This window comes from Lipophrys pholis (genome assembly GCF_963383615.2).
Source record: "Lipophrys pholis genome assembly, contig: SCAFFOLD_55, whole genome shotgun sequence".
NCBI classification, from domain to species: Eukaryota; Metazoa; Chordata; class Actinopteri; order Blenniiformes; family Blenniidae; genus Lipophrys; species Lipophrys pholis.
The window spans coordinates 120,001-145,927 of NW_028291934.1; the positions used below are offsets into that span (position 1 = coordinate 120,001).

At 51.8% G+C, this 25,927-nt stretch overlaps 2 protein-coding genes across 2 annotated transcripts in view; one reads left to right on the forward strand and one right to left on the reverse strand.

The window, feature by feature from the left end:
- The window catches only part of cdt1 (chromatin licensing and DNA replication factor 1), a gene marked incomplete at its 3' end in the record, with an annotated part of 13,903 nt that extends 6,058 nt beyond the window's left edge, over positions 1-7,845 (forward strand). Inside the window, exons 5-11 of the mRNA XM_080494059.1 lie at positions 360-505; positions 3,067-3,167; positions 3,254-3,442; positions 4,068-4,253; positions 6,946-7,147; positions 7,224-7,402; positions 7,834-7,845. Coding sequence (XP_080350185.1) covers positions 360-505; positions 3,067-3,167; positions 3,254-3,442; positions 4,068-4,253; positions 6,946-7,147; positions 7,224-7,402; positions 7,834-7,845 — 1,015 coding nt within the window. The remainder of the gene's footprint in view (positions 1-359; positions 506-3,066; positions 3,168-3,253; positions 3,443-4,067; positions 4,254-6,945; positions 7,148-7,223; positions 7,403-7,833) is intronic.
- Positions 7,846-8,044: 199 nt separating this feature from the next.
- Positions 8,045-25,731, reverse strand: aprt (adenine phosphoribosyltransferase). Its single transcript, XM_080494060.1, has 5 exons — positions 25,484-25,731; positions 13,384-13,487; positions 12,886-13,019; positions 9,000-9,078; positions 8,045-8,336 (listed from the first exon to the last, which is right to left on the reverse strand). Exons 1-5 carry the CDS (start codon positions 25,573-25,575, stop codon positions 8,197-8,199), a joined length of 549 nt encoding a protein of 182 aa, XP_080350186.1. The 5' UTR covers positions 25,576-25,731; the 3' UTR covers positions 8,045-8,196.
- Between the last annotated feature and the right edge of the window lie 196 nt (positions 25,732-25,927).

A 25,927-nucleotide genomic window follows, 5' to 3' on the forward strand; every position in this document is an offset into this window, starting at 1 on the left:
ATTTAATGTGTGTGTGTGTGTGTGTGTGTGTGTGTGTGTGTGTGTGTGTGTGTGTCTGTCTGTCTGTCTGTCTGTCTGTCTGTCTGTCTGTCTGTCTGTCTGTCTGTCTGTCTGTCTGTCTGTCTGTCTGTCTGTCTGTCTGTCTGTCTGTCTGTCTGTCTGTCTGTCTGTCTGTCTGTCTGTCTGTCTGTCTGTCTGTCTGTCTGTCTGTCTGTCTGTCTGTCTGTCTGTCTGTCTGTCTGTCTGTGTGTGTGTGTGTGTGTGTGTGTGTGTGTGTGTGTGTGTGTGTGTGTGTGTGTGTGTGTGTGTGTGTGTGTGTGTGTGTGTGTGTGTGTGTGTGTGTGTGTGTGTGTGTGTAGGAGGTTCGAGGAGAACCACGTGGGCCAGATAAAGTTTGTGTTCCCTGAAGCGTTCACCTTCAGGCAGCAGAGAAACGTCCCGACGTTCTGCAGCAGCGTGAAGAGAGGAAGCTACCAGCTGACGGTGGAGCCCACCCTCGTCTCAGGTCAGAACCTAGAACACACTCCATCATTATGGTCTCGGGTCAGAACCTAGAACACACTCCATCATTATGGTCTCGGGTGAGAACGTAGAACACACTCCATCATTATGGTCTCGGGTCAGAACGTAGAACACACTCCATCGTTATGGTCTCAGGTGAGAACCTAGAACACACTCCATCGTTATGGTGTCAGGTGAGAACGTAGAACACACTCCATCGTTATGGTCTCAGGTTAGAACCTAGAACACACTCTATCGTTATGGTCTCGGGTCAGAACGTAGAACACACTCCATCGTTATGATCTCAGGTTAGAACGTAGAACACACTCCATCGTTATGGTCTCAGGTTAGAACGTAGAACACACTCCATCGTTATGGTCTCAGGTGAGAACCTAGAACACACTCCATCATTATGGTCTCGGGTGAGAACGTAGAACACACTCCATCATTATGGTCTCGGGTCAGAACGTAGAACACACTCCATCGTTATGGTCTCAGGTGAGAACCTAGAACACACTCCATCGTTATGGTGTCAGGTGAGAACGTAGAACACACTCCATCGTTATGGTCTCAGGTTAGAACCTAGAACACACTCTATCGTTATGGTCTCGGGTCAGAACGTAGAACACACTCCATCGTTATGATCTCAGGTTAGAACGTAGAACACACTCCATCGTTATGGTCTCAGGTTAGAACGTAGAACACACTCCATCGTTATGGTCTCAGGTGAGAACCTAGAACACACTCCATCGTTATGGTCTCGGGTCAGAACGTAGAACACACTCCATCGTTATGGTGTTAGGTGAGAACGTAGAACACACTCGATCGTTATGGTCTCAGGTGAGAACGTAGAACATACTCCATTGTTATGGTCTCAGGTTAGAACGTAGAACACACTCTATAGTTATGGTCTCGGGTGAGAACGTAGAACACACTCCATCATTATGGTCTCGGGTCAGAACGTAGAACACACTCCATCGTTATGGTGTCAGGTGAGAACGTAGAACACACTCCATCGTTATGGTGTCAGGTGAGAACGTAGAACACACTCCATCGTTATGGTGTCAGGTGAGAACGTAGAACACACTCCATCGTTATGGTGTCAGGTGAGAACGTAGAACACACTCGATCGTTATGGTGTTAGGTCAGAACGTAGAACACACTCCATCGTTATGGTGTCAGGTGAGAACGTAGAACACACTCCATCATTATGGTCTCAGGTGAGAACCTAGAACACACTCCATCGTTATGGTGTTAGGTTAGAACATAGAACACACTCCATCGTTATGGTCTCGGGTGAGAACGTAGAACACACTCCATCGTTATGGTGTCAGGTGAGAACGTAGAACACACTCCATCGTTATGGTCTCAGGTGAGAACGTAGAACACACTCCATCGTTATGGTGTCAGGTGAGAACGTAGAACACACTCCATCGTTATGGTGTTAGGTCAGAACGTAGAACACACTCCATCGTTATGGTGTCAGGTGAGAACGTAGAACACACTCCATCATTATGGTCTCAGGTGAGAACCTAGAACACACTCCATCGTTATGGTGTTAGGTTAGAACATAGAACACACTCCATCGTTATGGTCTCGGGTGAGAACGTAGAACACACTCCATCGTTATGGTGTCAGGTGAGAACGTAGAACACACTCCATCGTTATGGTCTCAGGTGAGAACGTAGAGCACACTCCATCGTTATGGTGTCAGGTGAGAACGTAGAACACACCATCGTTATGGTCTCGGGTGAGAACGTAGAACACACTCCATCGTTATGGTGTCAGGTGAGAACGTAGAACACACTCCATCATTATGGTCTCAGGTGAGAACGTAGAACACACTCGATCGTTATGGTGTTAGGTTAGAACATAGAACACACTCCATCGTTATGGTCTCGGGTGAGAACGTAGAACACACTCCATCGTTATGGTGTCAGGTGAGAACGTAGAACACACTCCATCGTTATGGTCTCAGGTGAGAACGTAGAGCACACTCCATCGTTATGGTGTCAGGTTAGAACCTAGAACACACTCCATCGTTATGGTGTCAGGTTAGAACGTAGAACACACTCCATCGTTATGGTCTCGGGTGAGAACGTAGAACACACTCCATCGTTATGGTGTCAGGTGAGAACGTAGAACACACTCCATCGTTATGGTCTCGGGTCAGAACGTAGAACACACTCCATTGTTATGGTCTTGGGTCAGAACGTAGAACACACTCCATCGTTATGGTCTCGGGTCAGAACGTAGAACACACTCCATCGTTATGGTGTCAGGTGAGAACGTAGAACACACTCCATCGTTATGGTGTCAGGTGAGAACGTAGAACACACTCCATCGTTATGGTCTCGGGTCAGAACGTAGAACACACTCCATCGTTATGGTCTCGGGTCAGAACGTAGAACACACTCTATAGTTATGGTGTCAGGTGAGAACACATTCCTTCTCCTTCCTGACAATGTTCCTCCAGGAGAAGAGTTCAGGTCCTCAGATAGAACCCTGAGGAACTCCATGTTTAGCTCCACCCTGACCTTGAAGGTCGTCCTGTGTCGTCCTCAGACCTGAAGATCGCCCGTCCCGTCATGTCGGCGTCTCTGCTGCTGGAGCGGCGCCGAGTCTTCCACCGCAACCTGCTCGCCATCGTCAAGCAGCACCACCAGGTGAGCAGCTGCTCCGCCCACTGGTAGCGGACGGAGTCTCACCTCCTCCTCCTCCTCACCTCCTAACCACCTCCTCCTGTGTCTAGGCCTTCCTGTCCTCTCTCGCGCCCCCTCTGTCCGTCCCAGAGGACAGACTGACCCGCTGGCACCCTCGTTTCAGCGTGGACACGGTGGCGGCGCCGCCGAGCGCCGCGCTGCCGAGCGTCCCCCACACAGAGAGAGCCGCCACGGCCCGGGAGGTTCTGGAGAAGACTCGCTCTCTGTTCACCCCCAAGGTAGGGGGCGCTGCGCCTCCCGCTAATGCTAATGCTAATCTAGACCAGGACACTCTAGGCCTCTGCAGACTGCCAGGAGAACCCATGAGAACAAGAGGAACAGTCGGGCTGTGACGTCAGCCAGCTGCTGCTTTTTGGTAGAGGGTTCGTACAGGCCCCGCCCCCTCACCGCTAGCCACGCCCCCTCCCGGCAGGCCCACCTTTATGAAGCAGCGTTTTAACCTTCCCACTGCAGCTTATTTCCTCCCTCCGATGTTTGCAGAACCTTTCCTCTGAACGGTTCCAGTAATAACAGAGGAGGTTTGAGTCTGAGCCGCCTGGTGGCTCTGGTTTGAACTGCAGGAGCTGAGCGATGCGTTCAGGAGCATCACGTAACTCCGCCCTCTCACATGTGAACGAGCTGTACAGTAGCGAGGTCACATGATCCACATGATTAGAATATGACAGAGTCGTTCTTCTTCTTCTTATGAAGGAGGAATCGGCCTTGACGCGTTGATCCAGACTGACAGTGAGATGGAACTGTGATGTTCTCCTCCAGGAGCCTCGTCTGAATAATCTGAACCGTGACCAGATTAAATGATCTGAGCAGATCTCTGGAGGTCCTGACCTTTGTTCTGTTCCTCAGATGGAGAGAGCTCTGCGTTCTGTGGCTCTGAGGACCGAAGACCGTGAGGAGCAAACTCCTGCTCCTGCTGCTGCTCCTCCTGCTCCTCCTGCTCCTCCTGCTCCTGCTGCTGCTGCTGCTCCTCCTGCTGCTGCTGCTCCTCCTCCTGCTGCTCTCAGAGGAGTCCCACAGTCCCTGGTGGACAGGGTAGGTGCACCAATAACTACTCAGACTCTGTTTCCACGACAACGTTTCACGTGACGACACCTAGTCTGGTAAAAAGAGTGTTTCCACTGCAGCAGCCGACACTCTGACACCATGCAGTGAGTCTGCCGGGCCACGGGGGGCGCTGTTGCTTCTTTTTGTAATGGAACCACACAGACTGAGAACAAGACATGAAAACATGAACAAAATGGAGAGAACCTGACATCCGTATGGACTGATGAGGAACCAGATGCTATTAAACTACTGATATGAAGAATACGGGTTCTAGAATACGGGTTCTAGAATACGGGTTCTAGAATACGGGTTCTTCCTACAAGTTTCTCCTATCTCCTTTCATATTCACTTCTCCTTACCCCCCTGGATGATGTCACAGGGTCAAGAAAAGGTGTTAGGAGGCTTCCTAAAGGAGTTAGTAAAGGTGTTAGGAGGCTTCCTAAAGGAGTTAAGGAAAGGTGTTAGGAGGCTTCCTAAAGGAGTTAGTGAAAGGTGTTAGGAGGCTTCCTAAAGGAGTTAGTGAAAGGTGTTAGGAGGCTTCCTAAAGGAGTTAGTGAAAGGTGTTAGGAGGCTTCCTAAAGGAGTTAAGGAAAGGTGTTAGGAGGCTTCCTAAAGGAGTTAAGTAAAGGTGTTAGGAGGCTTCCTAAAGGAGTTAGTGAAAGGAGTTAGGAGGCTTCCTAAAGGAGTTAGTAAAGGTGTTAGGGGGCTTCCTAAAGGAGTTAGTGAAAGGTGTTAGGAGGCTTCCTAAAGGAGTTAAGGAAAGGTGTTAGGAGGCTTCCTAAAGGAGTTAGTGAAAGGTGTTAGGAGGCTTCCTAAAGGAGTTAGTGAAAGGTGTTAGGAGGCTTCCTAAAGGAGTTAGTGAAAGGTGTTAGGAGGCTTCCTAAAGGAGTTAGTGAAAGGAGTTAGGAGGCTTCCTAAAGGAGTTAGGAAAGGTGTTAGGAGGCTTCCTAAAGGAGTTAGTGAAAGGTGTTAGGAGGCTTCCTAAAGGAGTTAAGGAAAGGTGTTAGGAGGCTTCCTAAAGGAGTTAGTGAAAGGATTTAGGAGGCTTCCTAAAGGAGTTAGGCAAGGTGTTAGGAGGCTTCCTAAAGGAGTTAAGGAAAGGTGTTAGGAGGCTTCCTAAAGGAGTTAGTGAAAGGAGTTAGGAGGCTTCCTAAAGGAGTTAGTAAAGGTGTTAGGGGCTTCCTAAAGGAGTTAGTGAAAGGTGTTAGGCTTCCTAAAGGAGTTAAGGAAAGGTGTTAGGAGGCTTCCTAAAGGAGTTAGTAAAGGTGTTAGGAGGCTTCCTAAAGGAGTTAGTGAAAGGTGTTAGGAGGCTTCCTAAAGGAGTTAAGTAAAGGTGTTAGGAGGCTTCCTAAAGGAGTTAAGTAAAGGTGTTAGGAGGCTTCCTAAAGGAGTTAGTGAAAGGTGTTAGGAGGGTTCCTAAAGGAAGAGGAAGCATCCTAGAGGAAGCATCAGTGGTTCCTAGGCTAAAGGAGGTTCTAAAGGAAGCATCAGTTGTTCCTAGGCTAAAGGAGGTTCTAAAGGAAGCATCAGTGGTTCCTAGGCTAAAGGAGGTTCTAAAGGAAGCATCAGTGGTTCCTAGGCTAAAGGAGGTTCTAGAGGAAGCATCAGTGGTTCCTAGGCTAAAGGAGGTTCTAGAGGAAGCCTCAGTGGTTCCTAGGCTAAAGGAGGTTCTAAAGGAACCATCAGTGGTTCCTAAGCTAAAGGGGGTTCTACAGGAAGCATCAGTGGTTCCTAAGCTAAAGGAGGTTCTAAAGGAAGCATCAGTGGTTCCTAGGCTAAAGGAAGTTCTAAAGGAAGCATCAGTGGTTCCTAGGCTAAAGGAGGTTCTAAAGGAAGCATCAGTGGTTCCTAGGCTAAAGGATGTTCTAAAGGAAGCATCAGTGGTTCCTAGGCTAAAGGAGGTTCTAAAGGAAGCATTGAGCCTCCTTTCCTCATCTTAGTGAGAATTCCAACGCTCCTTATCATGGCCGCCACTTCAACACTTCTGGGGTTAAGGAGAAGTTGGAAAGGAGACAGGAGGGACTCTTAGGAGACAGGAGGGACTCTTAGGAGATAGGAGGGACTGTTAGGAGACAGGAGGGACTGTGAGAAGACAGGAGGGACTGTGAGAAGACAGGAGGGACTGTGAGGAGACAGGAGGGACTGTTAGGTGATAGGAGGGACTGTGAAGAGACAGGAGGGACTGTGAAGAGACATGAGGGACTGTTAGGTGATAGGAGGGACTGTGAGGAGACAGGAGGGACTGTGAGGAGACAGGAGGGACTGCTAGGCGATAGGAGGGACTGTGAGGAGACAGGAGGGACTGTTAGGTGATAGGAGGGACTGTGAGGAGACAGGAGGGACTGTGAGGAGACAGGAGGGACTGTTAGGTGATAGGAGGGACTGAGGAGACAGGAGGGACTGTGAGGAGACAGGAGGGACTGTTAGGTGATAGGAGGGACTGAGGAGACAGGAGGGACTGTTAGGTGATAGGAGGGACTGTGAGGAGACAGGAGGGACTGTTAGGAGACAGGAGGGACTGTGAGGACTCCTGGATTGGGAGTCAAACCAATCAGGGTCGGCCATGTTTGTTTACTGGAGCTTCAGCAGAAGAACTATTTACAAGCGTGAAAGAAAGGTTCCATCTTTGGATGAAGAAGTGGCGACGAGTTCTCTCTGAACCTGGTCTGGTCTGTTCCAGATCCGAGCCAAGGAGGCCCAGAAGCTGCAGGCGGTCCTGACCCGGGACCCGGTCCAGGACCAGCGCCTGCTCATGATGTCCCGGCTCGAGGAGCTGGCCCGGATCCTGCGCAGCGTCTTCGTGGCGGAGAAGAAACCGGCTCTGACCATGGAGGTGGTCTGCAGCCGGCTGGGGTCCAGCTACAGGTCTGCTCTGTCAGCAGGTGGGTTTCCATAGGGGGGGGGGGGGGCTTTAGCATGCTCTCCTAACAGGAAGTGACCTCATCCTCTCATTAACAGGGGAAATGGAGAAACACGTGCAGCTCCTGGCCGAGCTGGTTGCTGATTGGCTGAGCATCCATCCAATCAGGAAGGACTTGTACCTGAAGCTGAACAAAGGCATGGAGCTGAGCACCGTGCTGGACCGACTGAGGAACAGGCTCCAGGAGGAGGGGGGGGGGGTCCTGACTGAGGACCAGGCTCCAGGAGGAGGGGGGGGGGGGGGGGGGGGGGGGTCCTGACTGAGGACCAGGCTCCAAGAGGAGGGGAGGGGGGGGGGGGGGGGGGGTCTGACTCTGACTGAGGACCGGGGGTGTCCTGACTGAGGACCAGGCTCCAGTAGGAGGGGGGGGGGGGTCCTGACTGAGGACCAGGCTCCAGGAGGGTCTGACTCTGACTGTCTGAAGTCAGACCTTCTGATCCTCCAGGTGTGGGAGGGTTTTCTTCTGGGGGGGGGGGGGGGGGTTAATAAAGTCACCTCGTGGGGTTTTGTTTTTCGGAGACGACTTGAAGACGTTGATTTGTTGTTTCTTATGTCGTGAAAAGATTAAAATCTTTAATCAGATTACACGGTTGCTGAGGATTACTTTGAGTCCCGATTACATCTCCTTTCCCCCACATTGTCTTTCAGACCAGTTGTTAGAATTTAACGGAACATAAACACACGTTCTCCAGTGACGGTTCCACGTCTGAAAACATGAATGTAACTGGATCCGGCGGCAGCGAGGATGAGCGTCACGTTAACGCTCTACTAACGCTCTGCCAGGGTGCGGAGGCTGGAGGCGGAGTCCTGAAACGTTCTGAAGGTTCTCCGTCAACATTGAAAGAAAAACGAGCAGAAACCGAGTCCAGACATTAGAACCGTTTTATTGAAAAACAAGGTGACGTTAAAATGATGAGAACAATCCAACGTTTGTTTCTCGGCTGATGATCCAGATCAACCAGAGACCGGGTCTACCAGAGACCAGGTCACAGGAGGGGTCTGGGGGGTTCCTCAGTACTGGACCAGGGAGAAGACCGTTTCAGGCTTCAGCTTGTCGGCGCCTTGCAGCTCTTTGAGCTCGATGACGACCAAACAGCCCAGAACCTCCGCCTGCTGCTTCCCCATCAGCTGGATGGCGGCGAACAGGGTTCCTACAGCGCAAAGGAACCACAACAGCAGAACGTCACAACAAACAGCAGAACGTCACAACAAACAAACAAACAGCAGAACGTCACAACAAACCGCAGAACGCCACAACAACCAAACAGCAGAACGTCACAACAGCAGAACGTCACAACAACAAACAGCAGAACGTTACAACAAACAGCAGAACACCACAACCAAACAGCAGAACGTCACAACAAACAGCAGAACGTCACAACAAAACAGCAGAACGTCACAACAAACAAACAGCAGAACGTCACAACAAACAAACAGCAGAACGCCACAACAAACAGAACATCACAACAAACAAACAGCAGAACGTCACAACAAACAGCAGAACGCCACAACAAACAGAACATCACAACAACCAAACAGCAGAACGCCACAACAACAAACTGCAGAACGTCACAACAAACAAACAGCAGAATGTCACAACAACAAACAGCAGAACGTCACAACAACAAACTGCAGAACGTCACAACAAACACAGCAGAACGTCACAACAACAAACAGCAGAACGTCACAACAAACAAACAGCAGAACGTCACAACAAACATCCCTTCAGCAGGTCACAACGTGACAGAACGTAACAGACGACAGAACGTGAAAGACGACAGAACGTGAGACAGAACCAGGCTCAGAGTTCTGACCTCCAGTCGCCAGCAGATCGTCGATCAGCAGAACCTTCTGACCCGCCGCCACAGCGTCCTCCTGGATCTCTGCTTCCGCCTGCAACACCAAGAACCGTCCGCTTTTCATTTCCATCAACATCTGAGGAACCGAAGGAACTCCGGAGACCATTGTCTCCTCGTCTGCTCAGGATCAGACGGACGTTCTCTTGCCTGAAGCCACCCAGTAAAACCTGCAGTCAGCTGACTTTATACTTTATACCAGGGGTCCTCTAGTACCCCCCCTCCAGAACCCCCCCCCCCCAGAGCAGCATGAAGAACCAAGGGTCTGAACAGTCGCAGGGTTTTTGCTCTTTGTCAGATGTTTCAGCTGATAAACCATTAGTACTATTATCATTGTTATCATCATTACTATAGTAGTAGTAGTAGTAGTAGTACTCAAGGTGGTTGTAGTAATAATTGCAGCCTGGGAGTTTCAAAACTTCAGAAGAGTAAAAGCAACTGTCTCAGTATTTACTCACCGAGACAGATTTACTCTATTACTTCTTTATTCCATAATTGTTGTTTCACTGCTGCTTTTCTTTCTCTTCTCATTTCATCATTTCTTCTTTTTCATTGTACTCTGTTGTATCTGAAGTAGAAAAACTGCTATATAAATGAACTTATTAGTACTATCGTTGTACTTTGTGTTCTAATACACCAGTTAGATCCCAAATAAACTAAATGAATGAATTGACGGACCAATCAGAGAGAAACGTGACGGGACGAGGAAATTCCTCTGATGTGTGACATCAGAACGTCTGGTTCTTTAAGTCAGAGATCAGAGGTGAAGAACACTCCTCCACCCAAACCTCCACCCAATCCCCCACTCAATCGTCCCCTCAAACCTCCACTCACTCCTCCACCCAATCCTCCACCCAAACCTCCACCCAATCCTCCACTCAATCCTCCCCTCAAACCTCCACTCGATCCTCCACCCAATCCTCCACTCAATCCTCCACCCAATCCTCCTCTCACTCCTCCACCCAAACCTCCACTCACTCCTCCACCCAAACCTCCACTCCTCCACTCAATCCTCCCCTCACTCCTCCACCCAATCCTCCCCTCAATCCTCCACTCAATCCTCCACCCACTCCTCTACTCACTCCACCCAATCCTCCACTCAATCCTCCACCCAATCCTCCACCCTTCTAGTGGCAGTCCTATCAGACAGTAACTAAGATCATTCCTGACGTTCTTAATGTGACCTAATGCATCTGAAGGTGGTTCTGGAATGATTCTGACGTTCCTCATGTTCCTGAACTTCTTTTATCCAGAACCAGGGTTAGGGTTAGTAGTTACTAAGTAGCTAGTTACTGGTGAAGTTAGTAACTGAGCGTGTGGATTAGTAGTGATGTGTGTTGATGTGTTCTACAGAGTGTCAGCATCCTCCTCTCTGATCAACTCCATGGAGGTTCTCTGAATGCTGAGCGCTCTGGAGGGTGTCCACTGTTCAGTATCTGCTGGGAGAAGACCTGGGGGGGTGGAGTCATGGGGGGGTGGAGTCATAGGGGGGTGGAGTCATATGTTTTTAAACTCAGGTGCCGCCTGCTGCAGAGCGGCCTGCTGCAGAGCGGCTTTACTCATTAACTGGTAACACGGTGGAACAATACTGCTGACGGTGCAGAACGACTGGTGGTGATCCTCCATGTTTCCTGCTCTGACTTGTAGCTCAGGATAAAAGGTGGAGACTGTCGGTGACGGAGTGACGCCTCCACCCTGAATCCTAGAATTCAGCTCAAAATGCTGATCCTGGTCAGGAACTGAGGTTCCTGCCAAACGTGTGGTGGTTCTGTGTGTGAACGCTCCTTTAACAGCTCCTCTACCGGTTCCTCTACCGGTTCCTGTCTTTTTCTCCTCCAGACTTCAAACTTCATCCACCAGATTAAGGATTATTTAATGACCTCAGCATCAGCAGAAGGTTCCTCAGCTTTCACCAAGAGAGCAGCGATGCTGCTGCTGCTCTCTTGTACCAATGCTGACAGAGCGTAGACCCAGAGGGTAGACCCAGAGCGTAGACCCAGAGGGTAGACCCGGAAGGTAGACCCAGAGCGTAGACCCAGACTGTAGGCCCAGAGCGTAGACCCAGAGCGTAGACCCAGAAGGTAGACCCAGAGGGTATACCCAGAGCGTAGACCCAGAGTGTAGACCCGGAAGGTAGACCCAGAGCGTAGACCCGGAGGGTAGACCCAGAGCGTAAACCCGGAAGGTAGACCCAGAGCGTAGACCCAGAGTGTAGACCCAGAGCGTAGACCCAGAAGGTAGACCCAGAGCGTAGACCCAGAGTGTAGACCCAGACTGTAGACCCAGAGCGTAGACCCAGAGAGTAGACCCAGAGGGTAGGCCCAGAGCGTAGACCCAGAGGGCTTGTATCACCTCCTGTTCTGTTTTGTGACTGTGGGCCTTTGGAGGCTCGTTGGTATTAAAGCTGCTGCATGCAGAGAGTTGAAGTGCTGATCCACTCTGCTGACCGCTCTGGTCTGCTGCAGATCTAGTCTGGGTCGGTAATATAAACTAACCTGTTCAGTCCAGTCAGAGCTCTTCCTGCTGAGCTCTTCCTGCTGAGCACTTCCTGCTGCAGCTCTTCCTGCTGCAGCTCAGCTTGCTTCTTAGTTTAATGCTGACTCACTGCTGGGTGACGGAGGTTTGGAGGGTGGTGGAACTGAACTCTGTGGGCGTCCGAGTGGAGCAGCACTGACGTGATTACGCCAGATGCTCTCAGACTCTGGCTTCGACTACGGTGTGGGATGAGGATTAAAAAGGTAGAGCAGCACTTTATTCCAGGTTGATGTGGAGCTGATGGGCGGCGGCCAGACAGGAGGCTCCGCCCACTGAGGACCTGCGTCATACTTTTATTTCCTACGTAACGTTTTCAGGTTTTAACCACTGATGGTTTCCCGTTTCCTCCGTCAGCCGAGTTCTAAAAGAAATTCATGTCGATTCTTTAAGTTTCACAAAAGAAATGAAGGAACATCTGAAGGAAACGTCATGATGCCGTTTATTACAGGCGTTACAGAGACACCTGGTCACGTCCAGGGCCGGGTCCAGGGCCGGGTCTAGGGCCGGGTCCAGGGCCGGGTCCAGGGCCGGGTCCAGGGCGCTCCTTACTGAGCCGTACTCCAGGGCGCTCCTTACTGAGCCGTACTCCAGGGCGCTCCTTACTGAGCCGTACTCCAGGGCGATCCTTACTGAGTCATACTCCAGGGCACTCCTTACCGTACTCCAGGGCGCTCCTTACTGAGTCGTACTCCAGGGCGCTCCGTACCGTACTCCAGGGCGATCCTTACTGAGTCATACTCCAGGGCGCTACTTACTGAGTCATACTCCAGGGCGCTACTTACCGAGCCGTACTCCAGGGCGCTCCTTACCGTACTCCAGGGCGCTCCGTACTGAGTCGTACTCCAGGGCGCTCCTTACTGAGTCATACTCCAGGGCGCTCCTTACCGTACTCCAGGGCGCTCCTTACCGTACTCCAGGGCGCTACTTACTGAGTCGTGCTCCTTACCGAGCCGTACTCCAGGGCGCTCCTTACTGAGTCGTACTCCAGGGCGCTCCGTACTGAGCCGTACTCCAGGGCGATCCTTACCGAGTCATACTCCAGGGCCCTCCTTACCGAGTCGTGCTCCTTACTGAGCCGTACTCCAGGGCGCTCCTTACCGAGCCGTACTCCAGGGCGATCCTTACCGAGCCGTACTCCAGGGCGGTCCTTACCGAGTCGTACTCCAGGGCGCTCCGTACCGAGTCGTACTCCAGGGCGATCCTTACCGAGTCGTACTCCAGGGCGCTCCGTACCGAGTCGTACTCCAGGGCGATCCTTACCGAGTCGTACTCCAGGGCGCTCCGTACCGTACTCCAGGACGGTCCTTACCGTGCCGTACTCCAGATCGTAGGCCACAGCCACGGTGGCGCCGGGCAGCTTCCCCCTCTTCCTCACCAGGACGAAGCCCACGCCGAGCCGCTGGGCGAGCAGCGGTCCAAACAGGAAGCCTCGTGCATCCAGACCTGCACCCAGAGCAGCCGCCAGTTGATCAATGGGTGGGTGGATGGATGGATGGATGGGTGGATGGATGGGTGGATGGATGGGTGGGTGGGTGGGTGGGTGGGTGGGTGGATGGATGGATGGATGGATGGATGGATGGGTGGATGGATGGGTGGGTGGATGGATGGATGGATGGATGGATGGATGGATGGATGGGTGGGTGGGTGGGTGGGTGGGTGGATGGATGGATGGGTGGGTTGGTGGATGGATGGGTGGGTGGGTGGGTGGGTGGGTGGGTGGATGGGTGGATGGATGGATGGATGGGTGGGTGGGTGGGTGGATGGATGGATGGATGGGTGGATGGATGGATGGATGGATGAGTCTTACCCACGATCAGATCAACCTGCTGATGATTGATCCTCACGTGATCTTCAAACAGGTCGATCACTGCAGAGAGAGCAGCAGCATCCTTCATGATGGGACAGATGTCTCTGAGAGGGGGGGGGGGGGGAGAGGGGGGAGGAGAGAGAGAGGAAGAGAGGGAGGGTGAGGGAGCGAGGGAGGGTGAGGGAGCGAGGGAGGGTGGGGAGAGAGAGAGAGAGAGAGGGAGGGAGAGGGTGAGAGAGAGAGAGAGGAAGAGAGGGAGGGTGAGGGAGCGAGGGAGGGTGAGGGAGAGGAAGCGAGAGGGGGGGGGAAAGAGAGAGAGAGAGGGAGGGAGAGGGTGAGAGAGAGGGAGGGCGGGGAGAGAGAGAGGGGGAGAGAGAGGGAGCGTGAGGGAGAGGGAGGGTGAGGGAGAGGAAGCGAGAGAGGGAGGGCGGGGAGAGAGAGAGAGGGAGCGAGGGAGAGAGGGAGGGCGGGGCGAGAGAGAGAGAGAGAGGGGGAGAGAGAGGGAGAGGGAGCGAGGGAGGGCGGGGAGAGAGAGGGAGCGAGGGAGGGTGAGGGAGAGGGGGAGAGGGAGAGAGGGAGAGAGGGGGGAGCAACAGAGGGAGAGGGAGAGAGAGGAAGCGAGAGGGGGGAGAGGGAGGGAGAGGGAGCGAGGGAGGGAGGGCGGGGAGAGAGAGAGAGAGGGGGAGAGCGAGGGAGGGAGAGGGAGATAAAAGCAGAAGATTGGAGTGACATGGACAAGGAACTGCAAGGTTTTCTTCATGAGAACACCAAAGGAGATTCTAGTCAGAGGACCTGGAGACCTGGGGACCTGGAGACCTGGGGACCTGGATCACTTCACATAATGCTGCTGGGTCCAGTTTGGATGAGCTTGTCTTTTATTTTGGATGAGCTTATCTTTTATTTTGGAAAGCCTAGACTTTTTTCTGTTGTACTGTCATTTGTCCTCCTGCTTCTCCAGGACGCAGGGCAGGTTGGACGAAGGGGTGGGAAGACGCTTCAGGACAGACTCCGCTGCTAAACAGCATCAGGACGAGGAGACACAGAGCAGCCAGCGTCCTGCGTCCAACACGGAGGACAAAGACACGCGTCCCAGGGTGCTCGGAAAATATATTATCCTGTGTAACATCCCACGTTGATAAGCAGTAAGCTACACGATAGAGTTACAATTAAGTGATTTCACGTCCACGGGGGGACAGATGAGGGACGGACAGACGTCTCTCCCTGGAAAATACATCTCCACTTTGATTTCTGACGTTTTCTGACGTGCATGAAGGTTTTGGTTTGTTTTGCCTCCGATTGTTTTTTTCTTCCGTACGATCCACAACTTTATCAGTGAGTTTTCAAGGTTTTCCAGGTATAGTGGGGAAGTTTGATCTCCGGGGGGGGGGGGGGTTCTAAAGCCTGAGGTGTGAACTTCAAAGATCTGCGGAAAATGATGTCATCGATGATGCCCCCCACCGCCGTCCGCAATGCCACAACAATGGCAGACTCCATGCTCCAGGTGGCGCTGCAGAAGCTACTGATACTAGTAGGTTTACTAAGGGGACAAGTGGGATTCCTCCAGGAGCAGCAGCAGGAGCAGCAAGAGCAGCAGGAGCAGCAGGAGCAGCAGCAGCAGCAAGAGCAGCAGGAGCAGCAAGAGCAGCAGGAGCAGGAGCAGCAAGAGCAGCAGGAGCAGCAAGAGCAGCAGGAGCAGGAGCAGCAGGAGCAGCAGCAGCAGCAGGAGCAGAGACCTCTTTGAGCAGGAGTCTACTTCTATATTTCTATGTTCTCTATGTCTTCTTCTCTGGTTTTGAGGCGTTTTGGCGAGTCACAGCGCCCCTAAAGGCCGGGCATATGTACTGCAGGCCCTGAGGCAGCGTTCCCAGTGAGGTGTGGAGGGAACTGTTTTGAGAACTTCAGGGAGAAAGAAGGTGGTTGTGGCTGGTGTGGGCGGGGCCTGAGGCTCTCAGCATCTTGGTTCTGGTTCTGGTTCACCGTGAGGACCTGCTGGACTCGGTATCAATAATCACCAACAACATTGACGACATGTTTTCCTGCTGGGATTCACTAAACCTCAGGAAAGGACCGAGCCGGAAGGGAAGCCCTCGCAGGGGGCGTGGCCTAGAAGCGAGGACCCAATTGTATTTGAGTCTTTCTTCTCCTGATGCCGCATTGAACCACAGTTTGTCCCTCTAAACCAGGGGTGGACCGCAGCCCTGCATGTTGTCCATGTCTCCCTGCTCAAACACGCCTGAGTTGTCGTGAGGCTCAGCAGACTGCAGGACTGCGACCCTCCAGGACCTGGAATACCCTCCAGGACCTGGAATACCCTCCAGGACCTGGAATACCCTCCAGGACCAGGACTACCCTCCAGGACCTGGACTACCCTCCAGGACCTGGAATACCCTCCAGGACCAGGACTACCCTCCAGGACCTGGAATACCCTCCAGGACCTGGAATACCCTCCAGGACCAGGACTACCCTCCAGGACCAGGAATATCCTCCAGGAATACCCTCCAGGACCAGGACTACCCTCCAGGACCTGGAATACCCGCCAGGACCAGGACTACCCTCCAGGACCAAGACTACCCTCCAGGACCTGGAATACCCTCCAGGACTTGGACTACCCTCCAGGACCAGGACTATCCTCCAGGACCTGGACTACCCTCCAGGACCGGGACTACCCTCCAGGACCTGGACTACCCTCCAGGACCGGGACTATCCTCCAGGACCTGGACTACCCTCCAGGACTGGGACTACCCTCCCCTCATCTAAACGCTCAGAATCTCCCCCAGTTCGGCCCGCCTGTCAGGACTGGCACAGACCGTAAGAAAATGTACCGAAGAACCCCCAGGGTGCCAAAACGTGCTCCACCTCCATACACAAACATCCACCACAGCCCGTAGGAATGACGTAGAGAGATCAAAGCCGAACTCACTCCTTTGTTCATCAACGCCTAAACATCCCTGACTGACACTCTGAGCTGAACCCTACAGGAAGGACACAATTTGCCTCTGTGGCCACGCCTCTTTGATATTCCCCATTGAACAGGAGGCAAACTGTAAGTACCTCCAGCACTGTTCCCTCGGGCTCAAACTTTAACAACCACCGGCCATAGCGCCACCTGCTGGGAACAGGGCCATGGCTGAGCCGGCCCCGACAGGCCAGGGTGCGAGGTCCTGACCAAGGCTGCTGGCTTTAATCAGTTTTGTTTCAGTGTGGCTGTGTCCTGGACCTGGTCCTGGAGCTGGTTCTGAACCTGGTCCTGGACTTGGTCCTGGACTTGGTCCTGAACCTGATCCTGGACTTGGTCGTGAATCCAGTCGTGAACCTGGTCCTGGTCCTGAACCTGGTCCTGGACTTGGTCCTGAAATTGCTCGTGAACCTGGTCCTGGACTTGGTCGTGAACTTGGTCGTGAACCTGGTCCTGGACTTGGTCGTGAACCTGGTCGTGAACCTGGTCCTGAACCTGGTCGTGAACTTGGTCCTGGACTTGGTCCTGAACCTGATCCTGGACTTGGTCGTGAATCCAGTCGTGAACCTGGTCCTGGTCCTGAACCTGGTCCTGGACTTGGTCCTGAAATTGCTCGTGAACCTGGTCCTGGACTTGGTCGTGAACTTGGTCGTGAACCTGGTCCTGGACTTGGTCGTGAACCTGGTCGTGAACCTGGTCCTGAACCTGGTCGTGAACTTGGTCCTGGACTTGGTCCTGAACCTGATCCTGGACTTGGTCGTGAATCCAGTCGTGAACCTGGTCCTGGTCCTGAACCTGGTCCTGGACTTGGTCCTGAAATTGCTCGTGAACCTGGTCCTGGACTTGGTCGTGAACTTGGTCGTGAACCTGGTCCTGGACTTGGTCGTGAACCTGGTCGTGAACTTGGTCCTGGACTTGGTCCTGGTCCCGGACGTTCAGCCTCTCCGGAGTGTTTCAATCGCAAACATGAAGAAACAGACCGAAGTGTCTCATCACTGAGGGGGAACCTCTAGACCAGGGGTCTCAAACTCAGGGTACCCGGGGGCCACTGGAGGCAGAGTCTGGGTGAGGCTGGGGGTATCAGGGGTTCCTCAAAACAAGTTCTACAACAAATCCTCAAACGTCATTATGAACAGTTTTAGTGATTTCTTCTGAACATGAGTGGAACATTGAACGAGGATCATGAACGGTTCTTCTGGGTTCTCTTGCCTCCACTTCTCCTCACGTATCTGAGCCACATTTGTCTTGAGAGAAGAAACAGTTGAGACCCTCAGAATGTCTAGAACAGGGTCAGGAACCCACAACTCTATGGCCCCTCGAGCTGCAGACCATCAACTCTCGATTAATACTGATACTTGAGGAAGTTTACTTGTATGATAAATGTGTAGTGGAACATGACATCATAAGAGCAGCTCTACCCTAGCACCAGCTCCGTGTTCACAGAGCGGATCGCTGCAGTGCATCATGGGAGTTTCTGCCCGTCGTGTTTTAGATGTAATTATTGTGGTTATTTTAGGTTTGTAGTGTTGGTGATGGTTGTGTTGTGTTTTGTTTTTGTTGCTTAGTTCATGGAGTTAATTAATCTAGTTTAGTTCACTGGTTGTGGGTGAGCCAGCAGGAGGGAAGAGGGTTCTGTGTGGGGTCTGGTCCTGCCATGGGGTTCCTGTTGGGTGGTCTGACCATAAGAGCTCAATGTTCACAGATTGATCAGAGGAAAAGATTTTCTTATCAAGCCAATTCCCAATATTGTCTCTTGTAGACGCAAATCTTTTGTCCACTGAGCTCATACTACTTGCAAAAGACGTGTCATGTCCCGGGCTTCCAGCCAGCACACTTTCAAAGTCCATGAACTTACCCAAGTCAGTAAACACAACGTCACAGCGTCACAACGTCACAGAGTCACAGAGTCACAACGTCACAGAGTCACAGAGTCACAACGTCACAGAGTCACAGAGTCACAGAGTCACAACGTCACAGAGTCACAACGTCACAGCGTCACAGAGCCACAACGTCACAGCGTCACAGAGCCACAATGTCACAACGTCACAGAGTCACAGCGTCACAGAGCCACAACGTCACAGCGTCACAGAGCCACAACGTCAAAATGTCACAGAGCCACAACGTCAAAACGTCACAACGCCACAGAGTCACAGCGTCAAAACGTCACAACGTCACAGTTTCACAGAGTCACAACGTCACAACTTCACAGAGTCAAAGCGTCACAGAGCCACAACGTCACAGAGTCAAAGCGTCACAGCGTCAAAACGCCACAGAGTCACAACGTCAAAACGCCACAGAGTCACAACGTCACAACGTGACAGCATCACATCGTCACAGAGCCACAACGTCACAACATCACAGAGTCACAACGTCACAGCGTCACAGAGCCACAACGTGACAGCGTCACAGAGCCACAACGTCACAGAGCCACAACGTCACAGAGCCACAACGTCACATCGTCACAGAGCCACAATGTCAAAGAGTCAAAGCGTCACAGAGTCACAGAGCCACAACGTCACAGAGTCAAAGCATCACAGAGCCACAACGTCAAAATGTCACAGAGCCACAACGTCAAAACGTCACAACGTCACAGAGTCACAGCGTCACAGAGCCACAACGTCACAGAGTCACAACGTCACAGCGTCACAGAGCCACAACGTCAAAACGTCACAGAGCCACAACGTCAAAACGTCACAACGCCACAGAGTCACAGCGTCAAAACGTCACAACGTCACAGTTTCACAGAGTCACAACGTCACAACTTCACAGAGTCAAAGCGTCACAGAGCCACAACGTCACAGAGTCAAAGCGTCACAGCGTCAAAACGCCACAGAGTCACAACGTCAAAACGCCACAGAGTCACAACGTCACAACGTGACAGCATCACATCGTCACAGAGCCACAACGTCACAACATCACAGAGTCACAACGTCACAGCGTCACAGAGCCACAACGTGACAGCGTCACAGAGCCACAACGTGACAGCATCACATCGTCACAGAGCCACAACATCACAGAGTCACAACGTCACAGCGTCACAGAGCCACAACGTGACAGCGTCACAGAGCCACAATGTGACAGCGTCACAGAGCCACAACGTCACAGAGCCACAACGTCACAGAGCCACAACGTCACATCGTCACAGAGCCACAATGTCACAGAGTCAAAGCGTCACAGAGTCACAGAGCCACAACGTCACAGAGTCAAAGCATCACAGAGCCACAACGTCAAAATGTCACAGAGCCACAACGTCAAAACGTCACAACGTCACAGAGTCACAGCGTCACAGAGCCACAACGTCACAGCGTCACAGAGCCACAACGTCAAAACGTCACAGAGCCACAACGTCAAAACGTCACAACGCCACAGAGTCACAGCGTCAAAACGTCACAACGTCACAGTTTCACAGAGTCACAACGTCACAACTTCACAGAGTCAAAGCGTCACAGAGCCACAACGTCACAGAGTCAAAGCGTCACAGCGTCAAAACGCCACAGAGTCACAACGTCAAAACGCCACAGAGTCACAACGTCACAACGTGACAGCATCACATCGTCACAGAGCCACAACGTCACAGAGTCACAACGTCACAGCGTCACAGAGCCACAACGTGACAGCGTCACAGAGCCACAATGTGACAGCGTCACAGAGCCACAACGTCACAGAGCCACAACGTCACAGAGCCACAACGTCACATCGTCACAGAGCCACAATGTCACAGAGTCAAAGCGTCACAGAGTCACAGAGCCACAACGTCACAGAGCCACAACGTCACATCGTCACAGAGCCACAATGTCACAGAGTCAAAGCGTCACAGAGTCACAGAGCCACAACGTCACAGAGTCAAAGCATCACAGAGCCACAACGTCAAAATGTCACAGAGCCACAACGTCAAAATGTCACAGAGCCACAACGTCAAAACGTCACAACGCCACAGAGTCACAGCGTCAAAACGTCACAGCGTCACAACGTCACAGCTTCACAGAGTCACAACATCACAACTTCACAGAGTCAAAGCGTCACAGAGCCACAACGTCACAGCGTCAAAATGTCACAGCGTCACAGCTTCACAGAGTCACAACGTCACAACGCCACAGAGTCACAACGTCACAGCGTCAAAACGTCACAACGTCACAGAGTCACAGCGTCAAAGTGTCACAGAGTCAAAGCGTCACAACATCACAGCGTCAAAGCGTCACAACATCACAGCTTCACAGAGTCACAGCGTCACAACATCACAGAGTCACAACATCACAGAGTCACAGAGTTAAAGCGTCACAACATCACAGCGTCTACTCTCACTTCTCACGTTGGAGTTTCACTTCAATCGCGGCCGTATTAACGTTCTACTTTCTCAGAAAGTCAGGCCACAGAATATCGTCTCCTAGACCCCTGCTCTAAACCTTTATCTAGCTGATCAGGACCAGGACCAGGACCATCACCAGGACTAGGATTAGGACCAGGGCCATTGCCAGGACAAGGACCAAGACTAGAACTAGGACCAGGGCTTGGACCGTGCTGCTCTTTAACCCTTTGTTACACCATCCTTTCCCCAGGTGGTGGACCATGGCTTCCCCAGGTGGTGGACCATGGTTTCCCCAGGTGGTGGACCATGGTGGTGGACCATGGTTTCCAGGTGGTGGACCATGATTTCCCCAGGTGGTGGACCATGGTTTCCTGGTGGTGGACCACGGTTTCCCCGTGGTGGACCATGGTTTCCAGGCGGTGGACCATGGTTTCCCCAAGTGGTGGACCACGGTTTCCAGGTGGTGGACCACGGTTTCCCCAGGTGGTGGACCATGGCTTCCCCAGGTGGTGGACCACGGTTTCCCCAGGTGGTGGACCACGGTTTCCAGGCGGTGGACCATGGTTTCAAGGCGGTGGACCACGGTTTCCAGGTGGTGGAGCATGGTTTCCAGGCGGTGGACCATGGTTTCCCCAAGTGGTGGACCACGGTTTCCAGGTGGTGGACCACGGTTTCCCCAGGTGGTGGACCACGGTTTCCCCAGGTGGTGGACCACGGTTTCCAGGTGGTGGACCATGGTTTCCAGGTGGTGGAGCATGGTTTCCAGGCGGTGGACCATGGTTTCCCCAAGTGGTGGACCACGGTTTCCAGGTGGTGGACCACGGTTTCCCCAGGTGGTGGACCACGGTTTCCCCAGGTGGTGGACCACGGCTTCCCCAGGTGGTGGACCACGGCTTCCCCAGGTGGTGGACCACGGTTTCCAGGTGGTGGAGCATGGTTTCCAGGCGGTGGACCACGGTTTCCAGGCGGTGGACCACGGTTTCCAGGCGGTGGACCATGGTTTCTAGGTGGTGGACCATGGCTTCTAGGTGGTGGACCATGGTTTCCTGGTGGTGGACCATGGTTTCCCCAGGTGGTGGACCACGGTTTCCAGGTGGTGGACCATGGTTTCCTGGTGGTGGACCATGGTTTCCAGGTGGTGGACCATGGTTTCCAGGCGGTGGACCATGGTTTCCCGGTGGTGGACCATGGTTTCCTGGTGGTGGACCATGGTTTCCAGGCGGTGGACCATGGTTTCCTGGTGGTGGACCATGGTTTCCAGGCGGTGGACCATGGTTTCCTGGTGGTGGACCATGGTTTCCCGGTGGTGGAGCATGGTTTCCAGGCGGTGGACCATGGTTTCCCCAAGTGGTGGACCACGGTTTCCAGGTGGTGGACCACGGTTTCCCCAGGTGGTGGACCACGGTTTCCCCAGGTGGTGGACCACGGCTTCCCCAGGTGGTGGACCACGGCTTCCCCAGGTGGTGGACCACGGCTTCCCCAGGTGGTGGACCACGGTTTCCAGGTGGTGGAGCATGGTTTCCAGGCGGTGGACCACGGTTTCCAGGCGGTGGACCACGGTTTCCAGGCGGTGGACCATGGTTTCTAGGTGGTGGACCATGGCTTCTAGGTGGTGGACCATGGTTTCCTGGTGGTGGACCATGGTTTCCCCAGGTGGTGGACCACGGTTTCCAGGTGGTGGACCATGGTTTCCTGGTGGTGGACCATGGTTTCCAGGTGGTGGACCATGGTTTCCAGGCGGTGGACCATGGTTTCCCGGTGGTGGAGCATGGTTTCCAGGTGGTGGAGCATGGTTTCCAGGCGGTGGACCATGGTTTCCTGGTGGTGGACCATGGTTTCCAGGCGGTGGACCATGGTTTCCTGGTGGTGGACCATGGTTTCCAGGCGGTGGACCATGGTTTCCTGGTGGTGGACCATGGTTTCCCGGTGGTGGAGCATGGTTTCCAGGCGGTGGACCATGGTTTCCCACCAGTCTGATTGACAGGACTGTGTTTCAGAGAAACTGATGCTTCAGGTTGGGTTTGAGGCTTTAAATGGGAAAATTGTGTCCCTTTGTTGTGTCTCCAGTCTCGTAACGATTCCGACGTGTTTGAGGCTCGTGACGGGTTAATAACTGCATCACGTGGAACCACGAGGAAGTAACAAGCACAGGAAGCATGTTGTGTCGCCTTCCCGCTGCAAGAAAAAACTGCAGTAACAGGGCCGCTTCTGGAAGCTGCTGGTGCGTCTTTACGTGGATGAGTGGACCGGTGTTCCATTTTAACTGGTGACCATTTTAACTGGTGTTCCATTTTAACTGGTGTTCCATTTTAACTGGTGACCATTTTAACTGGTGTTCCATATTAACTGGTGACCATTTTAACTGGTGTTCCATATTAACTGGTGACCATTTTAACTGGTGTTCCATTTTAACTGGTGTTCCATTTTAACTGGTGACCATTTTAACTGGTGTTCCATATTAACTGGTGACCATTTTAACTGGTGTTCCATTTTAACTGGTGACCATTTTAACTGGTGTTCCATATTAACTGGTGTTCCATTTTAACTGGTGTTCCATATTAACTGGTGACCATTTTAACTGGTGTTCCATTTTAACTGGTGTTCCACTTTAACTGGTGTTCCATTTTAACTGGTGTCCATTTTAACTGGTGTTCCATATTAACTGGTGACCATTTTAACTGGTGTTCCATATTAACTGGTTACCATTTTAACTGGTGTTCCATATTAACTGGTGACCATTTTAACTGGTGTTCCATATTAACTGGTTACCATTTTAACTGGTGTTCCATATTAACTGGTGACCATTTTAACTGGTGTTCCATATTAACTGGTGACCATTTTAACTGGTGTTCCATATTAACTGGTGACCATTTTAACTGGTGTTCCCTATTAACTGGTGACCATTTTAACTGGTGTTCCATTTTAACTGGTGTTCCATTTTAACTGGTGTTCCATATTAACTGGTGACCATTTTAACTGGTGTTCCATTTTAACTGGTGACCATTTTAACTGGTGTTCCATTTTAACTGGTGTTCCATATTAACTGGTGACCATTTTAACTGGTGTTCCATTTTAACTGGTGTTCCATATTAACTGGTGTTCCATTTTAACTGGTGTTCCATATTAACTGTTGACCATTTTAACTGGTGTTCCATTTAAACTGGTGTCCATTTTAACTGGTGTTCCATATTAACTGGTGACCATTTTAACTGGTGTTCCATATTAACTGGTTACCATTTTAACTGGTGTCCATTTTAACTGGTGACCATTTTAACTGGTGACCATTTTAACTGGTGTCCATTTTAACTGGTGACCGAGCTGCTGCAGCGTCAGTTGTTACTGCTAGCAACAGCAGATGTTGAAAAGTCGACGGAGGCTCATAGCTGTCCTGGCGAACGCCTGTTAAGCGTAATTCACAATAACGTTTCATGGTATATTACCTTCTGTGAGTGTGTATCCTTGTTTGGTGAACATGTGGGACCGTGTGTGTCATTCAGCTGCTGCAGCGCCCGCTCATTTCAGAGTTACTGGCGATACTGAGACCAACATCGGGTCTTGAGACGTCACGAAGGGGGCGGGGCTATAACGCTGGTCACATCTTAACACGGGGTGTGTACACAGACACGTCTGCCCTGAAGCTGAATCAACTCGTGACCTGTCAGGTTGTTGATCTGTTCGATCCAGCATCAGTGGGAAGTCATACAGACACTGACATGAGTGAGAACTGTTTTCTTATTGTATTTTTCACCAACTATTCATGTAGCCGGGGCTGTTTCGATAAACGGTCCATTGTAGGAGGTTGATTATTTAGCTGTTAAAGCACTCTGGATAGACAAACAGCAAACATTGGGATCCTGAAGGTACGATGGGTATAACTTAGGTCACGTCTTAAAATGGAGTGTGTGTTAACAGAGGGTCACATTCAATTCAACTTTATTTATATAGCAGCAAATACAACACAGTCATTTCTAGGAGATTTAACAGAGAAAAGAGAAAAAAAACCAACAACTCCACATGAGCAGCTTCAGGGCAGATGTGTCTGTGTACACACCCCGTGTTAAGATGTGACCAGCGTTATAGCCCCGCCCCCTTCGTGACGTCAGCGGCTGCCGATGTCAGCTTCGTCAGTTTATTTTTTACTCAGAGTGCTTAAAAAGAGAAATAACGAAACAACCGACAATGGATATGAGTTGCAGTAATGTTTATTGAACGAGCCAGTGTGAACATGAATAGTGTCGCCATGCCAGGCCAGTAATAATGGAATGTGACCGTCTGTTTTCACACACTCCACGTTAAGATGTGACCAGCGTTATAGCCCCGCCCCCTTCGTGACGTCTCAAGACCCGATGTTGGTCTCAGTATCGCCAGTAACTCTGAAATGAGCGGGCGCTGCAGCAGCTGAATGACACACACGGTCCCACATGTTCACCAAACAAGGATACACACTCACAGAAGGTAATATACCATGAAACTTTATTGTGAATTACGCTTAACAGGCGTTCGCCAGGACAGCTATGAGCCTCCGTCGACTTTTCAACATCTGCTGTTGCTAGCAGTAACAACTGACGCTGCAGCAGCTCGGTCACCAGTTAAAATGGTCACCAGTTAAAATGGTCACCAGTTAAAATGGAACACCAGTTAATATGGAACACCAGTTAATATGGAACACCAGTTAAAATGGTCACCAGTTAATATGGAACACCAGTTAATATGGAACACCAGTTAAAATGGTCACCAGTTAAAACGGTCACCAGTTAAAATGGAACACCGGTTAAAATGGAACGCCGGCACGGTGGCTGAGTGGAAAGCTGCTGTGTCTGGAGGCGAAGAGCTCTTACCTGAACATGATGCCTTTCTTAGGAAAGTCTGGGAATTCCCGGATGTGCCTGCGGACCAGCTGAAGTTTGGATTCCCGCACCGCTGCGTCCATACTGCCGCCGCCGCTGCCGCCGCCGCTGCCGCTACCGCCGCCGCCGCTGCTGCGTCCTCACCCGGTCACTGACCACCGCTCTCAGCAGATCGATCGATCGATCCACATGCTTCTTTTTCTGCTTCCTGGATGTGTGCACACTGATGCACTACTGCCCCCTTCTGGACCCCAGCGCACATACTTGATGTGGCGGCACGCGGCCATTCATTCATTCACTCATTCACTCATTCACTCATTCACTCATTCACTCATTCACTCATTCACTCATTGACTCATTCATTCATTGACTCATTCACTCATTCACTCATTCACTCATTCACTCATTCACTCATTGACTCATTCACTCATTGAC

Coding starts and splice junctions, on each gene's coding strand:
- aprt (XM_080494060.1), bottom strand. CDS start 25,575: ATGGACGCAGCGGTGCGGGAATCCAAACTTCAGCTGGTCCGCAGGCAC. Junction 13,488..25,483: donor AAGAAAGGCATCATGTTCAG/GTAAGAGCTCTT, acceptor CCCCCCTCTCAG/AGACATCTGTCCCATCATGA. Junction 8,337..8,999: donor CGATCTGCTGGCGACTGGAG/GTCAGAACTCTG, acceptor TTTGCGCTGTAG/GAACCCTGTTCGCCGCCATC.